Genomic DNA, 19,769 nt, shown 5'->3' on the forward strand with positions numbered 1-19,769 from the left:
GTGAAATATTGATTGCTTGTTGAATTTTGTGAATTGCGTGAAAGTAGAATACTCTAAATTTGGGGTTTTATTTATTATTTATTATTTATTATTTATATATATTATTTTATGTTTATTATTGAGTATAATATATTATTTTTCTATATATATTATTTATATTTTATATTTTTTAAAAAAATATTTGATTTTTTTTTTAATTTTTGAAAATTTTCAAATAAATAGGGGGGAATTCATGGGCCGGTCGCTGTTTAAAAACAGGCAGATACTCGTCGCTAACCCCACCAATTTTGCCCCTTCCCCTTTGGGCCCCTTTCCCTTTTTGAATTCCCCCCTAAAATTCCCCCTTCCACATCCGCCCACACCCCCCCTTTGAATTTCCCCCTTCCAACCCCCTCTTATAAATCCCCTCTCCTCTGCACTCTCTGTCTTTCCTCTATTTCTCCATCGCCCCCTTTGCACTCCCTACCTCACTCTCAAAATTTTATTTAATATTTTTTTTTATTGTAGAGTCTTCATTTAGAAGATACAAACATCACCAAAATTGATAAGGTATTTTATTATTTTTTTCTATGCATTATATTTTTAGTATTTTGTTATTTTAACTTTTAAATGCATATTTGAATATTTTTTAGATGAAAGATATCCATAATAGTTATAGATTGCTTCGTTTTTACTAATATGTTAAACAAATAAAATTGTCATAACACATCATTTCCAACTGTTAATTTATAATAATTAATTGTTACTTAATTAATATCTTTGTTAGTTACTCTTTAATGATTAACTGTTAATTTTAATTTTTCTATTATTTATATTTATTGTATGTATATTATTGTTTATTTTACCTTTATATAATTGTATATTCTATATATATTATTGTGTATTGTGTATATATTATTGATGATTTAAACGAGAAATCATTAGAAAATGTGTAAACTAGAAATAAAAAATTATTATGTCAATTTTTTTCAATAAAATATTAATTATATATAAAAAATAAAATAAATATACAATTGATTTGTAAAAATTGTTTTTAAGTACTTATTTATTAAATATATTATAATAATTTTAAATAAAAAGATTAGTATTTTAATTAGTTCTCATTTGTATTTTAAAATTAGATGTACAAATATAATGTTATAAATATTGTTGGTGAAATAGTTATTTATTAAGCGCAAGTTTTAAAACTAAAAATACAAATATAATGTTATAAATTTTAATAAATAATTTTATTTCTTTGGAAAAAAAATTTAAAACTGTGTATGTTTGAAAGTGCAATAAAAAAAATATTTATAAGCTTCAATAGTGAAAAAGTAAATTATAAATTATTTTCCTTACGATGATTTAAAAAGTAAGGAATTGTGTGCCTACTGACCTTTATCATACAAAAAAATTGGTTTCCCATCTTGGACTCTGTTGTAAGAAGATCGATTGTTGTTCAAATTGATGTACACTATATTCTAAGGATGACGAATCCGAGATGAGTTGTAAGTTTTGCGATCATCCTCGTTTCAAGCCTGTAAGAAGTGGGAAGAAAAATTTTAAACAAATTCCTTATAAGAAAATATAGTATTTACCTCTCATACCAAGACTGCAAATGTAATACCCTGTATTTAAATATCAAAGGTATTTTTGGAAATTGTGGGGTCAAAATAAAATTTATCAAAGTTTCGGGCCAATGAACGAAGTGGTAAGTGACCATACCAAGACTAAACTTGGAAGGTAAAAATGCCCAAGGAATCATGGGTTGTCAAAAACAAAAGATTCACAAAGGTTTGGGGTTGAAATTACGCGATTATGGGCATTCGGGCCAAAGTGTAGAATCTAAAAACTAACAGAGGGTGGTCAGAATGAGGGTTTTTCTAAACTTTCGAAGGTTTAGTAACACATCCTAAACTTATGGGGTCTAATGGAATAAGTGAAAAGTCCAGGGTTTAAGAGATAGGGGTAGAAACATGAAATATCAAAAGTTGAGGGGTGAAAATGTAATTAATGAAAAATAGGTGTGAAACCTGCAAATCATCAGCTAACTTTGCAGCGGCCATTAGCGAAAGTTCCAAAGGGTACCAGGATGCTCGCCAGGCCATGATGGTTCAAATGGGCATGGCCATTGGCCGAAATCGATGGTGTGGTAACATGAATTTATTTTTTAAGAAACAATCAGAAATTAGCCAGAAATTTTGAGGGCATTTCATCGCCATTTAGTTTGATTTGAGGCTTGAAATGATGAGGATTCAAAACTGGGGACCAGGAAAGCTTATGAATGGTCAAAAATCCAGTGGAAATCGGGTATAAATAGGGTTCAAAAGGCCAAGGGTTTCAAATCAAAATAAAAAAAAAAAAATTGGCCATGTTTTAGCTTGAATCGAGGCATAGGGATAAGGGAATTTTGTTCTTTAAGTTGTAGGGAGCAAATCTGGAGAATTTGGGAAGGTTTCGTGTACGTTTCATCAGGTTTTAGGAAGATGGCCAAAAAGTTAGGCTTCGCCGAAGTCGCACCTGCAACCATCTTTTAAAAGCTTTTTCAATAAGAATTTCAGCCACTAAGGGGTATGGGTGGCGCGTGAGGTACTGTTTGCCTTCGAAATTATTTTTTTAATTTTCAAAAAAATATTTTAGGAATATTCATGGAAAAAGATTTGGTGAAAATGCATGATAGATAATTATTTTGGAGTTTCTAAGGAAAGGAATTTATGGAAACATAGAGAGAAATATGAAAAATAGAGAAACATGTGGGAGAAATAGAAATGTTAATTTCTATAGATACAATGATGATCAGGAGATGATTTAACTATTAGAAAAAGAGATTGCACAACTTTCGAGGTTTGACATGCTTTTTGAGGTAAAAATTGACTTTTTCTAAATTAAGGTGAGTGGTTCGATTCCAGTCTTACTCTTGTCTTGAAGGTGTTTCGTGTGTGTGTAGTGGGTTCAGGTGAGCGATTTTTCCCTCCCGAGCTTAGGTTGCATGTGTTTGAACCAGTTCCAGCGAGCGATTATACCCTCCAGAACTTAGGGTGTATCGTATAGGCATTTTATTATTGTATTTGTGGCATCGTATGCATATTGATCATATGGAATATTGCATTAACTGTTTTACTTACCAAAGAGTCGGTGCATGGTATACGATTTTCATATCATCATGGTATTGATTTTATGTTGTTGTTTTTAGGATGGGTTCTTCTTGAGAATGGGGCAAGGTTAATCCCGGTGATCAGGTGACATGGATGGGCACCCGGGGATTAAGTATGTCACGGCAAGGTCAACCCCAATGGTGTGTGGAATGGATTTCCACAGGACGTTGAGTATGCCAGGGAGATTTCTCAAGTTAGACGTGTTGCATGTTGTCGTTGTCTGTATATGCCATGTTCATGTGTCATTCATGCATTTAGTAAGTTGTATCATGCCATCACTTAGATGTTTTATCATCTAATTTGGATTATGCCCCTAAAACATTCAACATTCCAGCCAGGGACTGCTGTGAGGGCAAGGTTGTGGCCAGTTGAGGGCCAACGGTGTTTAATGTGATACCTGTTATATCATTTTGAGGTGGTAGTATTTATTTGTTATATGTATGAACGGTCGCATGATAATGTTGTTATCATTTTGTAATGATGTAATATGTATTTTGTTGTAAAAACACTATGTACGAATCTCGTGGTAGGCCACGGTATTTTGATGTTATTATATCTGCTACGTAATTTTGTGACTTGTTTGATTTGGGACTATTGATCTTGTTAATTAAACGAGTGAGACTAGGGTTTCCGGGATTTCATCTGCATGTGAAGATTGTTCTTGGATTCACTGTGGGTGCCGGCCTATGTGTGCAAGTGAGATTGTTCGTTGGAACGTCGTGTGTGTCAAGCCTGTGACGATTGTTCTTAATGCACCGTGCATGATAAACATGGAAAAAAAAAAGATTCTCGGGAATTCCCTTATAGTGATGCGCCTGTGTAAGGCGGGGTGTTATAGTAGAGAATATATGCTTTCACGATTACAGCTACAAGCATGAGATGACATCATGAAAGTCGGAGGGAGCCTGGTGTTTTGTCTCACCCATCTGACGGGGAAGCATGGAAACATTTTGATCAGAAATATCCTAACTTCTTCGTTGATTCTCGAAATGTGATGCTTGGTCTTTGCGTAGATAGGTTCACTCCGTATGGTCAATTGGGTCACTCGTATTCTTATTGGCCGGTCATTGTGACCCCATATAACTTGCCTCTTGGATTGTGTTTGAAAAGATGGTTCATTTTTTTTACTGCTATTATTCCAGATCCAACAAATCTGAAAAACAAGATAGATGTGTTTTTACAGCCTATAATTGATGAAGTTAAATTGTTGTGGCACAAAGGAGTTCTAACTTATGATATATCAACTGTAATACCCTAAGAGCCCAAAGAAGGGTAGTATATATCGAGGATAAATAAGGAATGAAACAATATCAGTTGGATACCTTTTGAGTTGAATGTAGGCAAAGAACCCCTGGATTAAGCGTGCTTGAGCTGGGAAAGCTTAAGGATGGGTGATCCCTGGGAAGTTCGTGTAGGCCCATCAGGGTAAATTATTCTGGTCCTTCCTATTGCTTGATGCGGGATGTTACAGGTGGTATCAGATCCGACTCTTGGAGAAGGTGGTCTGATGAGGACGGGAAGTGACATCAGGGTATGAGGACTTGAACAAAGAGCGACTCCTGATAGGCTTCTAGGATGGCAGCATCCAAAGGGGAGAAGTGATATTTTACTCTTAAGATTTAAAAGAGTTTTGATAATGACACAAAATTATGAAAATCAATCTTGAAATCTAAAAAAATAAGCTTGAGTGTTTAATTTCAAAATCAATATCATTTTGATAATCTCAACTTGCTTTTAAAAGAAACAAAGTTAAGAGAGTTCAATGATTAAAGATGTTTATGTGTGGAATCTCTCTTATATCAATAAAATGTTCTTCTTCATGTTATTATGTTTCTCTAATTGAGTGAATAGTCAACTAAAGAGTGTTCGATCTGTCGACTATACATAGCATCTGTCGACTATGTTTCATGCATCTATCGACTATCAGTGTTTTTAATTTGCTTATGTCCACAGAAGCATTGCCTTTAACAACTACCAGTAAGTTTGTTTTTCATTTTTGTCGACTAAGGCTTTAGCCCTGTCGACTAAGGCTTTAGCCCTGTCGACTATCTTATGTTCATGTCGACCAATCATATGGTTTTGTCGACTAAGCATATTGCTTTGTTGATAACAAAATGCTTACTTCCAATTTGTCAACTAATGATCTTATCTGTCGACTATGTTTCAATTTTGTGTTGTTTATCTATCGACTAATCATTTTATCTGTCGACAATTTGTTTCACAGATTATCATAACAACTAGTTTTTAACGCATTAAATGATCGCTCAACCACCCACGACGGTCTAATTTTTAAATTTATCCACCATCAACTACAAATAGATGGTTGAAGATGCTTTGAAACATTCTTGGAACATTTATTATTCAACAACCGAGTATTCAAGAGTCATCGTGCTTTAATTTTTCTCTCTCATTGTTATTATCTTTGTGAGGCTTTGTATCTAAATTGTAATATTCATTTCAAGGCTCTTATTTTCAAAAGAGAGAACTTGTAACTAAGAGTTTTCACTCTTAGATTCTCTTATCTCATTGTTTTGAGTTATTACCTAGTTGTAGCTAGAGAGCCTACGAGTGTAGGAGGGTTGTAATTTTTTTCCTAATCGTGGACTAGAGGACTTGCTTGTTTAAGTAGGGGGTTTTATAGTGAATCGTTTGTAAAATCCTTAGTGAGAACCTAAGGTAGTGGACTAGGCTTGGAAAGCCGAACCACTATAAATTGTTGTCCCCTGTTATTGCTTTTAATTTTTTTACCTGCATCGCATTCTGCTTCTCACTCTCAATTTTTTTTTATTATCTTGTATCAAGAAATTTTGTAAACTCAAGTTATTTTTTTTTTAAAATGCAATTCATCCCCCTTCTTGGGTATTGGTGCCATTGTTACGTTTGTATCAAGAAGATCTGGGTTCAGTTGTAAGGTCGCATGACGAGCATGTGCTCAAGGGGGGAGAATGTAATACCCCAAGAGCCTAGAGAAGGGTTAGTATATATCGAGGATAAGTAAGGAAGGAAACAATACTAGCTGGATGTCTTTTGGGTTGAATGTAGGCAAATAACTCCCGATTTAAGCGTACTTGAGCTGGGAAAGCTTAAGGATGGATGACCCCTGAGAAGTTCGTGTAGGCCCATCAGGGTAAGTTATTTCAGTCCTTCCTATCACTTGATGCAGGATGTTGCACATTCCCTCTGTCTCTTAAGATTTTTCCATTAGATTGAAACATGCTTCTTTAAGTTAACAAAGACAAATTTAACAAGCTTATCATCTGAAATACATTTGAGATAAAAAATTCATTCCACTGTGTGGAGTCAATTGATGAATTATTTTGGTTGCAATCGCCATCCAAGTTATGGAATTTCAACTTTGATACCTACGTCAATAGAACTTTGATTGACATGATAACATTGATGTGGAATTTTCACCTCACAAGATGTAAAGTTGTTATGGAAGGGATTATAGATTTCAACTTCATTATTGGAGCTATTGTCATAAGGATTTCCATTCTAATTCTTGGGTCTTCATATACTTCAAGTCTTTATTATAATAAATTCTTGAATTTGTTTATATAACTCGGTCATCTTGATTTCTTGAAGATTTGTTTGGTGAGTATTTTGACGTCTTGGAGGCATTATAGTATGCTATAATTCAAGTCACCCGTAAGAGAGTAGATTATGGGATAAGATGTGACACTAATTGGAGTATAGGATGTTGGTGGGACATGAACTAGATATTGTGAAAAAATTATTGATCGGGGAAATTAATTATTTATTTAGATTTTTTGTAGCATCAATGTAAATGGATTAACACATCAATACATAACTGTTATAACTACGTGTCCCGATATCAACCAAAAAACACAATCTTGAGAGGCTAACTCAAAAAATATAATCCAATAACAAAGAAATAACATTTCATTTGAATTTTAAATATATTTTTTATATCAAAAGATATTTGATATTAAAAATAATTGTTATAGACATTTTTTCTTTTGGAATATAGGAGTTACAAAGGGATATTATAGAAATTAACAGAGACTTCGGTACACCATAAAGACTATTTGCTTATATAATAAGGAAACCAGTTTTAAACCTTATTGGAGAAAATATATAGTATTAACTTGCAATTTTAGGTTGGCACGGCTTATTGTAAGTGTGAAGGTGACAAAATCTTTAAGCTTGGTCCTAGAATTAGTGTAACCATCATCGTTCTTATACACAACATTTATCACTTTGGCAAGGGGGCCTGTCGACGGTCCAACAGTAATGGTAGGTTGCTTTAATATTACAGACATCATGTTATTCATCTAATCCTTCTACGCAATCATCTCTTACTACCACTGACGTAACTGCACATTCTCAATGGTTATCTGGGTCATCGTCTGTCTCATTTCCTCATTCTCGTTCCAAGTGGAATACAACTCCTTGTTCATCTGGGTGAACCTCAGTCTCTTTTTTTCTAAATCATGTGACATAGACCCATGTGAACCACTGGAGGTGTTACTGGATGCAACTGGGTAGGACTAATTAGCTTGAGACCCGAGGCTGTAGACACGACCCTTCTTGTTCCTACCAGAGACAACTTAATCAAAGATGTGGTGCTTGTCGATTGTAGTGGAAGAGGACAAATCACTACTAGCTAATGCTGAAGATGGCTCTGTACTTAATCTCTCGAATACCTCCTATATAAATTAAAACATTGACGTTGTTAATTAATAAAAAAATTCATTAAATTTTAATGATGTACATAATATATAGAATTACCGCGACACACTTTAATTTATTATCAACCCACACTTCTTGTCCTTAATCATCTTTCCGAGTGTGGGTTTTCCTAAAAACCTCAAATTCATTAGGCTTGTGGTCTAATTTCTTTGCTCGCACCACAAATGTATGAAATAAATAAGATAAAATACAAAACACTATGTAAGATTTTAAAATTAGAAACATTTAAATAAGAAAATTAATTACCATTCTCCTACGACTCTTGGTGAAAGAAATGGATCCGCCTGTGTGGATGAACCCACCAGTCTTGGAGGTGTTATTCTTTTTGTTTTGTTTCAGCCTTCTTTTTGTACTCATGATCATTCTACTTTTCCCACAATGCTTTCTGCATGTTCGGATCCATCAAGTCACCCTTATCAGCACCACATTTAACCTTGCTCAAATTGTTCCTGAAATTTCTCCGACCCAACTTATTCCAAGTGATTCATACACGATCATTCTCATCAGGTTGCAACTTGAAGTCCTTCTACAACAAGTTAAAAAAGAATAAATATATATAAATATTTAAATTGAAACTTCTTATAATTAAGAATTGTAATTATACTAACGCTAAATTCTTCCAGCCACATTTGTTGTGTTATTTCTGGCACGTCATCCCAATGAAGCCAAGCATCAATGTACCGTCTCTTTCAAATCTTTGATTGTACACTTAGTGGGCCAACCTCAAGGAAAAAACTGTAAAACCAATATTTATTAAGAAAAAAACATTCATTTATGTGTATAACAATTGCAAACAATCAATTTAAAACAATATATAAGATACTCATTGATCAAAGTTTCAATTACAGGATAACTCAACTCGATGATCAACTCGACCATTATCCGTTGGCTTAGATGGAATCGGCTCAACATTCTACGCAGGAGAAGAGGACGAAGGATGTGCATGTGGTGTCGGTATAAAAGAATATGGGTACGATCCTTTTAGGTGATGAAAAGTCGACCTAAGAGATGGGGTAAATTGTGGTGCAGCCTCAGGTGGATGGGATGTGGGTAGAACTATAGTATAACCCATAGGATATGACATTACGCTAAAAGGCTATTAGAACTGAGTCATGGGAACAAAAGCCTGTGAGTGTGATGACTAGGGATATAAAAGAGTAAAAGGGACAACATGTGTAGAGATAGAAGGAGAAGATTGCGAACCAACATTACTGAGATCTGGAGGTGTGTCCTTATAAGATTGACTTCTACTTCTAGCCTTACTACCCCTACCTATGTTTGGTCTGGGAGATGAATGTCATGACATTTGTTTTAAAAATTACATGAAAAATAGAAAAATGATAAAATGTATAAGGTCACAAACATTAAAAAATATAAAATATATTATATTATAGCAGATGTCATCCAACTGGATAACATTTCATATGTAGGAAAATCATTGACGGTCTATAATGGAACAACCTCCATCATAAAATTGTTCTTTGTTGATGTAACATCCCGCATCGAGCAATAAAAAGGACCAAAATAACTTACCTTGATGGAGCTACGCAAACTTCCCAGAGGGTCACCCATTCTTGAACTTCCCTATCTTAAGCATACTTAACCAAAGAGTTCTTTGCCTACATTCAGCTCAAAAAGTATCTAGTTGGTGTTGTTTACTTCCTTATTTATCATCTATATATACTACCATTCTCTGGACTCTTAGGGTATTACATTCTCCCCCATTGAGTACACGACGTCCTTGTTATGCAACCTTACAATTGGTCCTAGATCTTCTCCCATTTGAGGGCTTTCATCTTAGAAACTTGCTAGGAGCCGTTCTTTGTTCAGGCGCTCACGCCTTGGTGCCACGCCTCGCTCTTATCGGATCGCCTTCTCTAAGGGTCAGGTCTGATGCCACCTGTAATATCTCACATCGAGCGATAGGAAGAACCGTAACAACTTACCCTGATAGGCCTATGCGAATTTTTCAGGGGTCACCCATCCTTGAGTTTTCCTACCTCAAGCACGCTTAATCCGTAAGTTCTTTACCTACATTCATCCCAAAAGATATCCAACTAATATTGTTTCATTTCTTACTTATCCTCGATATATATTACACTTCTTTGGGCTCTTGGGGTATTACAGAATGAAAAGATTGACACAAGATCAAATTACTCTTAGAATGTGACATCCATGAACTAGAGGGACATACTATTGCTCGTTGTATTAGTGGACTACACAATGATATCATAGACATCATGCAACCCCTTTTTTAGTAGACATTAAAGGATCTCATTCGTCTAGCCTTGAAGGTAGAAAATTAAAGATTAAGGAAAGTATATTACCTACTCAAGGTATAAAAAAAATGTTGTCAAGTAAGGAAATCAAACCTCAAGGCATTTATCCTTCAAAGTTGAGTCATTGAAGATAATTTCCAAAGGTGATAAAAGAAGTAGGTCAAATTTTTGTTATGGAATTAGTATCTAAAAGTGTTTAAAGTGTTAGAGATTTGGACACATTGTTGTTGATGCCCTAGTCGAAGTATATTTCACTAGTCAATGTAGAAATAAGTGATAGTCAATGAAAAGGAAGTTAAGAAATACTTATTTTTATCAACCATTGATAGTAAGGAAATTATTTGTGCTAATCATGCAGAATCTCCCATTGTTTGTTGAAGCCTTAGTATTATACCCCTCTCTTCCCCCATCCCCCTCCCTTAAAGATGAAAATTAGCTCCAACATAATATCTTTGACACATGGTGTACCTCAATGGATGTGATCATTGATAATGGATGTGATATCTAAAGATTTGAGAGATTAATTAATGTCAAATTAATTGGCATTAAATTCAAAAGATAAGACTTAGTGGTAATTCAAAAATTTATGGGCCTCGGAGGAATTCGTGAAAGTTGAAAAGTATATTTGAGGAATTCAGAACTGGTTAGAGTCGAAATTTTGTCTATCTTTAACTCAAAAGTTTTATTCTTTTTCATAATTTATTCTGATATATTATAGAATTTATGCTTATTTGTGGATTGAATAACTATTTTTTAAGAAATGACAATGAATACTCTTCGGATACTGATAATCCCGGTAGAAGATACGCTTGCAATTCCTTCCAGAAATCATGCCAAACCTACGTCGTGTACATAGCCGGCCAACAGTTTTAGACCATCTCAAACATCTCTGGCCTGTTCAGAATGGAACCCGACGTGTTGCTTCCATCGAACAACCTCTCCTCGCCTTCCGAGATTCTGGAACCGGCCAGAGAGGTTCTTGTTCCCGTCAATTGTTCTTGCACGGGCCGGTTTTTTCAGGCCAGTGTCCGGTACTTGGTCGCTGAGAACACGACAGGTACTGAAATTGCCTGCGGGGTGTTTGAAGGATTGCTTAAACCAATTACACTTGCGGAGGAAAATCCATCTCGAGAAAACAGCAGCAAGGTTGGTTCTGTTCTTGATGTGCCTTTGAAATGTGCTTGTCCTGATGAATTTACAAGTAGCAATGGCGTTAGTTACCTTGTCACATACCCTATTGTACTAGGAGACTTGGTAAATAAATTGGGAGAAAAATTTTGGAATTTCCCCTCAGGATATATTGGAGGCTAACCATTTGGACCCTACATCTGCAATTTATCCGAACGCAACTGTTCTGATCCCGATAAAAGGCAAAGTGGCAATCAATTTTGATGTTACTGATTCAGATCCTCCAGCTCCGGGTTTTCTTCCTACTGTCCCTGTAGAAAAGATTAAAAAGAGGGCGAATTTGGAGATCTTTTACGTGACAGTGTCAATTGTAGGCTTCTCTGTTCTACTGATAGCTGTGCTTGGTGGTTGTTTTTACGTTTAAGGCCTTTAACATATGGAGGGCTGATCGGATTCAGTTATCAGCTCGGAGAAGCGTTCTCACCCCTTGTTCAACACCCCGAACTAGCTCTCCGAGATCTGGCCAAACGACCAGAAGCTCCACAAATTCATGTCTATCGCCAGATCTTCTCGTTGGAATTAAATATTCTTTTGTGTAGTTACAGCATAGAGGAGCTCAGAAAAGCAACTAAAGATTTCAGCCAAGAGGCTAAGATAACTAGCTGTGTCTATAAAGGGTTGGTGGATAATGTTGAAGTGATGATCAAACGGGTGAGATTTGAAGATACCCGCTCGGTTATCGATGTGCATTCTAAGATCAACCACATCAACAATGTGAAATTGCTTGGCGTTTGCTATGGAGAGAATGACTTTTCCTGGTCATATATTGTCTTGGAATCCCCTGCAAATGGCTGCTGAAGAGATTGCTTATCAAATTCATCTAGTTCTCTCCAGTGGCACAGACGAACTCAAGTGGCATTTGATATTGCAACCGTGCTTCACTATTTGCACCGTTGTATGATTCCTCCTTGTACTCACATGAGCATCACTAGCAGAAACATCTCCATGACGCAGAACTGGAGAGCAAAGCTAGCAGTTTTTGGAAACAGCCTGGCTGTTGGATCCTCAAAAGAAAACGAAAACAAGGGCAGTCCTGTTGAAGGGTGGGTTGCACCAGAGCATCTAGAGAATGGCCTGGCTTCTGAGAAAGTACACATTTTTTGCATTTGGGGTAGTTCTGCTTAAGCTTATTTCAGGAATAGACAACATACAGGGGAAATTGTTGGAATATTCCATTGGATTTTTGGGAGGGGGAGCTGGTGAAGGTGGTTGTTTTGAGCAGCTGAGGAATTTCATGGATCCAAGCCTTAAGAAGGATTATCCTCTGGCGGAGGCCTTGTGTTTAGCTGTTTTAGCTAAGGCTAGTGTGGAGGATAATCCACTGCATAGGCCATCCATAGATGATATCATGAAAGTCCTTGCCAGAATGAATGAGCAACCATAATCAGATTTTCATAGTCATCAATGTATATAGCATGATATTTCTTGCCGATCATATTGGATTACATGGAACCCTGCATTGGGATGTTGCATGATTTGCCGATGTTAATTTGACTAGGACTAATCTCACAGCTCCTTGTTTTATTTTTTATTTTTTCCTTCTCTTGGAACGTTGTATTTATCTGTAAATTCTTTGGTGGATTTATGATCTGTTAGAACATTGTAAGCCATTGTAATTTTCCTGGTTTGGATTACTTGAAGTTAACCTAGATCACCTTTGTAATTTTCAACCATAGTTTATGAATAAAACCGGCACCTTCAGTGTCGATGCACTATGATTGCCAAGCGGCAATAGCCATTGCAAAGAACAAAATTTTCAATAGTAAAAATTGACATATTCAATTGAGAGATTATGTGATGAAGCAGTTGTTTAAAGATGAAAATATTTCCATACATTATGTAAAATCTAAAGTAAATTTGGACGATCCCTTGAATAAGCATCTTAGTAGTAAATTAATGTAAAAAATATCAAAGGGAATGGGATTAAACCTAACTTGAAATATTGACAATGATAGGAACCCAACCTATGTGATTGGAGATATCATAAATTAGGTTCATTTGAATAATAATAAGTCATTTGTCAATACCGTATAACACTATTTGAAATTTAAATCCCACCTATTATGTGTAAGTAGTGTTTAAACTGCATAAATAGTGAGGATAAACATAGCTCTTAATGAATTAGATATACTTGTGGTGTATTAGATTGCAATATACACTTGATGCAATCACCAATATGAGTGTGGGGTGAAGCCGCTATGAGATTTGAGCAAAAATTCTAGAGCACTCGTGAAACAACCAAGCAAACTCATGGCCTATTAGCACAAAATTGTGATGAGTAGCAAAAATTGAGGGAGTATAATATGACTGATGAGAATCATAATTTACAGAAATATTTCTTATTTTATAGAAATTACAAGTTTCATTAATAATTCTGTGAATTATATTTCATTCTTTCAAGACTTGATTCATAGTCACAAAGACACCAATTTGATTCATAGTGTTTAACCCAATAGTAATCATTCTTGAAAAATCAATCCACTTGAAACATGGGGGGTTGTAAACCAAGTGATATCTCAAATGGTTCTTCAATGTTTTCAATCCCACAATATTACGTTACACAATTGACTTATGAAATTTTATGTCCATTAGGATAAATTGCATTTGCAATTTTATCATTGTTAGGTTACACAATTGATTGACAAATTGTTAGGATTTATAATAAATTTTGAGGATGTTATAAGCCATTGTATTATATCCCACCTGAGCTTTAGTGCTTCTCTCTTTGGACTTCTTCTTCTTGGCTTTGTCTTGAGTTTGAATCCATTTTATTGGGTAAATCAATTATAATTACTTTTACATAATAAAAAAGTGTTTATTTTTAAAAAATATAAAAACTTTTTATTTAAAAATAAACACTTTTTACACGGTCTATAATTTTTTAAAACTAATTAATAATTTATCAAAAAAGAGTTATTAATTTGTTAATTAGTGGACAAATAACATTGCTTTTTTTATTTTATTTGCCTAATTAGCGTGCCTATATTTGCCTTTTCCAATACAACCTTCAAAGATGCATGCGCTAACTCAACTCTTCGACCATCCAATGCACACCTTTTGTGTTCTCACTAAGCTACCTCTAATGCTATTTGTGACATGGCCAAATAGTAATTAAAGAAAAAATAAAACCAACCATCCTCGTCAAGCAACAAGTATAAATAATAAAAGTTGCCCTCAGGGCATAGGTCAAGTAGTTAGACCACGATAAGTTGGAATTCGCACAAGTAAGTTGTGAATACGATTTCTTATTATGCTCAGTGAGATAAAGTTTCTACCTGTGATTTACTTTCTCTACCAAAATCGAGGACACGAGTAGTGGAGAACCGCATAAGGACGATAATCCCAAATATAAATAATAAAAGTTCCATATCTGAAAAACGACATATCTTCTTTCACAACTAATGTGTATCAAGAAAGAATATGAAAATGAAAATAACTCTTGATGTACGATTAACTCTCGACCTTAAATAATCACAATATCTGAAACATGAATGGTCCACGTGACAATGATAGTCATCTTCCTCCACACAACACAAACATGTGTGAAAAAGCCATTTTAAACCAAAACTACTTGACGGTGCCTTTTTATGCATTTTGACTTGTTTTTACTTCATGATCCCACCACTAACTAGATGGCAAAAATAATAATGGAGGAAAAAAAAAACACACTTCTAGCTCCCTTTTTCATTTCTTTTAAAATTTTATTTTTTAAATTACAATAATATATCTCTTAAATTCAAATAATTAGAGTCAAAATAATTATTAGAGGTAAAAATTATTAAATGTTGTTAAATATTTTATTATGTGTCTTTAACAATAGTTGTCACTAAAAGAATAATTAGATACACAAGTAAATACGACATGGATATAACTAATAGATTAGTTACATCTATTATTTATCATATTATATAAGCAAACACTAGGTTTTGGTGTTATGAAATATCATTTTTTTTAAATATACCACTTATGTATCTTGTTTAAAAAAAAATAAACTATATTAATAAGATTTAAACTCATGAACTCTACACAATAGTTGACTTTTAAAATAAATTTACTATTATACTAAAGCTTGTTTTACTTAAAATTTTCATTAAAAGATTAAATTTATATAGCTATTGTCAAATACTACTAAATGAACTTTCACTCAAAATACCCTTGTCAATAAACAAATTATTTTTTGTTTTGGTTTCCTAATTGGCCACCTAATGACTGGCTCACATTAAAGGGCATGAATTTCACGTGAGTTGGGGGATTTTTTATTTCAAAGGTGGAAAAGGATTCTTAGTACATAAGGTGGGCTACCTTTTTATAGCCACAAAAATTGTTGGATCACTTAGTGCTATGCTAACTTTAACTTTGTAATATAATTGGTGTTTATTTTTAAAAGTATTTTTTTAAAATACTTTTACGTAATAAAAACACTTTCTTGGACAATAAATACTTTTAAATAATAAAAAGTGTGTATTTTAAAAAATATAAAAACTTTTTACATAGTCTATAATTTTTAAAAACTAATTAATAATTTATAACAAAAAAAAAAGTTATTGATTTGTTAACTAGTGGACAAATAACATTGTCTTGTTTGTTTCATGACATGGGAAAAAGATACCTGACGATTGGCTAACATTAAAGGGCAACAATTTCACATGAGTTGGGATATTTTTTGTTTGTTTGTTTTTTTTTTTTTTTTTTCTATTTTGAAGTATAAATACCCACAACAGCTCTTGCCTCTTCCAACTTCCCAACCCACAAAAACAATAAGCAAAGAGAAGGCATATATATGGCATTATACACAGCGCAGGTTGAGGTTAAGGCTGAGGCTGAGGCCACCCGTCGCTCTGCCAATTTCCATCCTTCCATTTGGGGGGATCGTTTCCTTGTTTATTATGCTTCTTCTGCTCCGTCTGCTACGGTACCAAAACCATACTCATTAATTTTTACACAATTTCTTATACAAGAATTAATATAAAAATATATAATATTTCTATATAAAAATGCGAGTGCTCGGGTCGAACATCGAAACGACACAGTTTTGATCATGCCGACGATGTCAACAGCACAAGCCAAACAAATCAACAGCACTAAAACTCAACAGCAAGCAGAGCACGATGAAGCTAACTCTTTTAAGTGTTAGAACTTAATGTTGATCATTCTGCAGGAGGGAGTGGATGTAAGCGCAGAGCAGCGGCGACACGAGGAGCTGAAAGAGCGGATAAGAACGACATTGGTGACAGCTGCTTCTGCCGACTTGATCGATGCCATCCAACGCCTGGGCGTGGCTTACCATTTCGAGAGCGAGATCGAGGCAGCATTGCAGCGCATGAACAGGACCTGGCATCATCGACGACTCGATGACGCCGGCAACGGTGTTTATGGCACTGCTCTCACTTTTCGGCTGCTCAGACAACAGGGATTTCCTGTGTCTTCTGGTAATTAAACAATCCGTTGCTATCGTTTAATTAACAGCGTGTATATTTGTATGGATGATGATGCATCAATTCCATGGACCAAACGACCAGATGTGTTCAAGGAGGTGAAGGGAAGAGAGGGCGAGTTTAAGGATTGCTTAACAAGAGATGTGGAGGCACTGCTAAGCTTGTACGAGGCTGCGCATCTCAGGGTGCGGGGAGAAGACGTCTTGGATGAGTTGGCCGCCTTCACCACTGCCCAGTTGGAGTCTGCCCTACCGGACCTAGGCGATGCTCTTGCCGGCAAGGTGATACATGCTCTAAACCAGCCCGTCCGGACGGGCCTGACAAGGGTAGAGGCAAGGAAATATGTCTCTTTGTTTGAGCCAAAAGGCCATGATGATACACTCCTCCTGGAGTTTGCCAAGTTAGATTTCAACCTGTTGCAGAAGCTACACCAAAGAGAGCTTAGTGAGATCACAAGGTTCTTCTGCTATCCAACAATATACTAAGCCTAAGTCAAAATAATAGAATTTTCTTATGTAGTTTGAGTTGGAAATGATTTGCATGTAAATGATATATATTTTTTAGGTGGTGGAAAGATTTAGATGTGCCAAAGAAACTGTCATTTGCAAGAGATAGAGTGGTGGAGTGCTACTTTTGGATAATGGGAGTGTATTTCGAACCCCAGTATGAGCTCGGTAGAAGGATACTAACCAAAGTGATTGCTCTAACCTCCATTATAGACGACACATATGATGCCTATGGAACCTTTGAAGAACTTGCCCTCTTCACTGATGCAGTTGAAAAGTTTGATTTTGTTCCCTTTTGAATAGTTCATTAAACTTATCATGCATACATGAATTGAAATGGATCACTCTAACAAAGCCCAATTGCTTGACTTTTAGGTGGCATGTGGGTGCTGCACGTCAACTTCCAGAGTACATGAGGCTGTGTTACAAAGCATTGCTTGATGTTTACAACATGATTGAGGAGGAGATGGTCAAGCAAGAAAGGTCTTACGCTGTTGACTATGCAAAATTAGCAGTAAGTTTCATTGGTTCTTGCTTATTTTATCTCATCAAAAGGCCATTAACTAATGTCGATGTTGAATTTCTCAGATGAAGAAGCTAGTAAGGGCCTACTTTGAGGAGGCTAAATGGTTCCACCAAGGCCACACTCCGTCCATGGAAGAGTACATGCAAGTGGCGCTTGTAACCAGTGCTTATGAGATGATTTCGACCAATTCATTTGTTGGGATGGGTGATTTAGCCACCCAAGACGCCTTTGATTGGGTATCAAGTCACCCTTTAATTGTTAGGGCTTCCTCTGTTATATGTCGGCTCATGGATGATCTGGTTAGCCACAAGGTAGACAACTTAAACATCAAGTTTGTTAGTAAAAGTTTTACCTATAATTTTTTATTTTAGGGGTAATTTTCTACCATCACAAAAAACTTTCCTCGTGATATTTTTAGTCTGAGCACAGTCTTATGTTGATAGCCTACCGAAGAGGTTTGAATCTATAACTTGACTTTATGAACCAAAAAGAGAACTTGAATAATACTTCTCTATAACTAAAATCAACGTCTAGCTATAAATCACAATAATATGAGTCTAATAAGCATCACTTGGATCATGCATGGTGAAATAAGAATTATAGCCAAAAAAAAACTTAACCTTACTTGGAGAAAATTTTGATACGATGGATTCTCACATTAATAACCTATTGAGAAAATTTTTCATATGCAAGCTGTTTTCTCGAACCAAGACAAAGTAATTTATTATGTTGATTGTAGTTTGAGCAGGAGAGAGGGCACATAGCCTCTGCTGTGGAATGCTACATGGAACAGTATAAAACATCAGAGGAAAAGGCAGTGGTTGAACTTGAGAAGCAAGTTGGAGATGCATGGAAGGACATTAATGCAGAGATGTTACAACCAACTGCAGTGCCAATGCCTTTGCTTGTGCGAGTAGACAATCTTGCTAGAGTGATAAATGTTGTGTACAAGAACAACGATGGTTACACTCGTTCTGGGACGAAGCTTAAGGATTTTATCACCTCCACACTTATTGAGGTCGTGCCCACCTAGAACTACAAGTTTATACAATATCTCTTCTTCAACAAGGTTTAGTTTCTTTATTATATAAATAAACAGTCCTTATGTTGTAATAAGATCTTTGTTAATTTCCATAATATCTCTTTATAACTTCAATATTCCAAAAAATAAAAAAAAATGTCCATAACGATTATTTTTAATATCTGTTGATATTGGCTAACATTTTTGAGTTAGCCTCTCAAGGTTGTGTTTTTTGGTTGATATTTGGGCACTCGTTTGTGACACATTTTTATACTAGTCGTGTATTAATATGTTATACATTTATATTGATGCTATAAAAAACTTAAATAATTAATTAATTTCCCAATCAATAATTTTTTCACAATACTAGTTCATGCCGCACCAACATCATCCTCCAATTAGTGCCACTTCTTGTCCTATTCTCTATTCTCTATTCTCTTATGACTGTCTTGAGTTATTATATACTACAATGCCTTCAAAGACATCAAAATACTCACCAAAGCAATTTTCAAGAAATTGAGATGAATGAGTTATGGAAACAAATTCAAGAATTACAACAAAGATTTAAGCTGCATTCTCTTTGTTATTTTCAGACTATTTTTAGTTTTCTAAAACAATGAAAATGCGTTTATTTTGTCATTTTCAAAAATACATTTTCAAAAATAAGAAAAAAATTTATAAAGAAAACTCAAAACAACAAAGTTTTCAACCAAAACAATCTCTAAATCCAAAATATAGATAACACAATCTATTTTCCATGTTTTGGCTCTAAAAAAGAAAAAAGGAAAAAATTAAAAGAAGGAAGAAAAAAAAATATTCTTGAATTTTAAAAATAAAATTATATATTTATTTAAAATTTAAAAATATAGTATATTTATATTATAATTAAAAATATGAGATAGCATATAATATATTATTAAGTATATTACACATATTATATATAATAATATTTAATATAAATTATTGC

General features: G+C 34.8%; 1 protein-coding gene and 1 pseudogene across 2 annotated transcripts; both read left to right on the plus strand.

Moving 5' to 3' along the window:
* The first annotated feature begins 10,811 nt into the window (after positions 1-10,811).
* On the plus strand, positions 10,812-13,034 carry LOC127798932 (protein LYK5-like; annotated as a pseudogene).
* Positions 13,035-16,067: 3,033 nt separating this feature from the next.
* On the plus strand, positions 16,068-19,048 carry LOC127798934 ((-)-germacrene D synthase-like). Of its 2 annotated transcripts, none has more exons than XM_052332588.1 (7): positions 16,068-16,226; positions 16,473-16,743; positions 16,834-17,206; positions 17,314-17,532; positions 17,631-17,769; positions 17,844-18,092; positions 18,530-19,048. In XM_052332588.1, exons 1-7 carry the CDS (start codon positions 16,095-16,097, stop codon positions 18,812-18,814), a joined length of 1,668 nt encoding a protein of 555 aa, XP_052188548.1. In that variant the 5' UTR covers positions 16,068-16,094; the 3' UTR covers positions 18,815-19,048. The 2 variants fall into 2 exon arrangements, with proteins under 2 accessions (XP_052188548.1, XP_052188547.1); XM_052332587.1 differs by having other exon boundaries at positions 18,521-19,046.
* Positions 19,049-19,769: the final 721 nt, after the last annotated feature.

The sequence above is a fragment of the Diospyros lotus genome, chromosome 4 (genome assembly GCF_014633365.1).
Source record: "Diospyros lotus cultivar Yz01 chromosome 4, ASM1463336v1, whole genome shotgun sequence".
NCBI lineage: Eukaryota > Viridiplantae > Streptophyta > Magnoliopsida > Ericales > Ebenaceae > Diospyros > Diospyros lotus.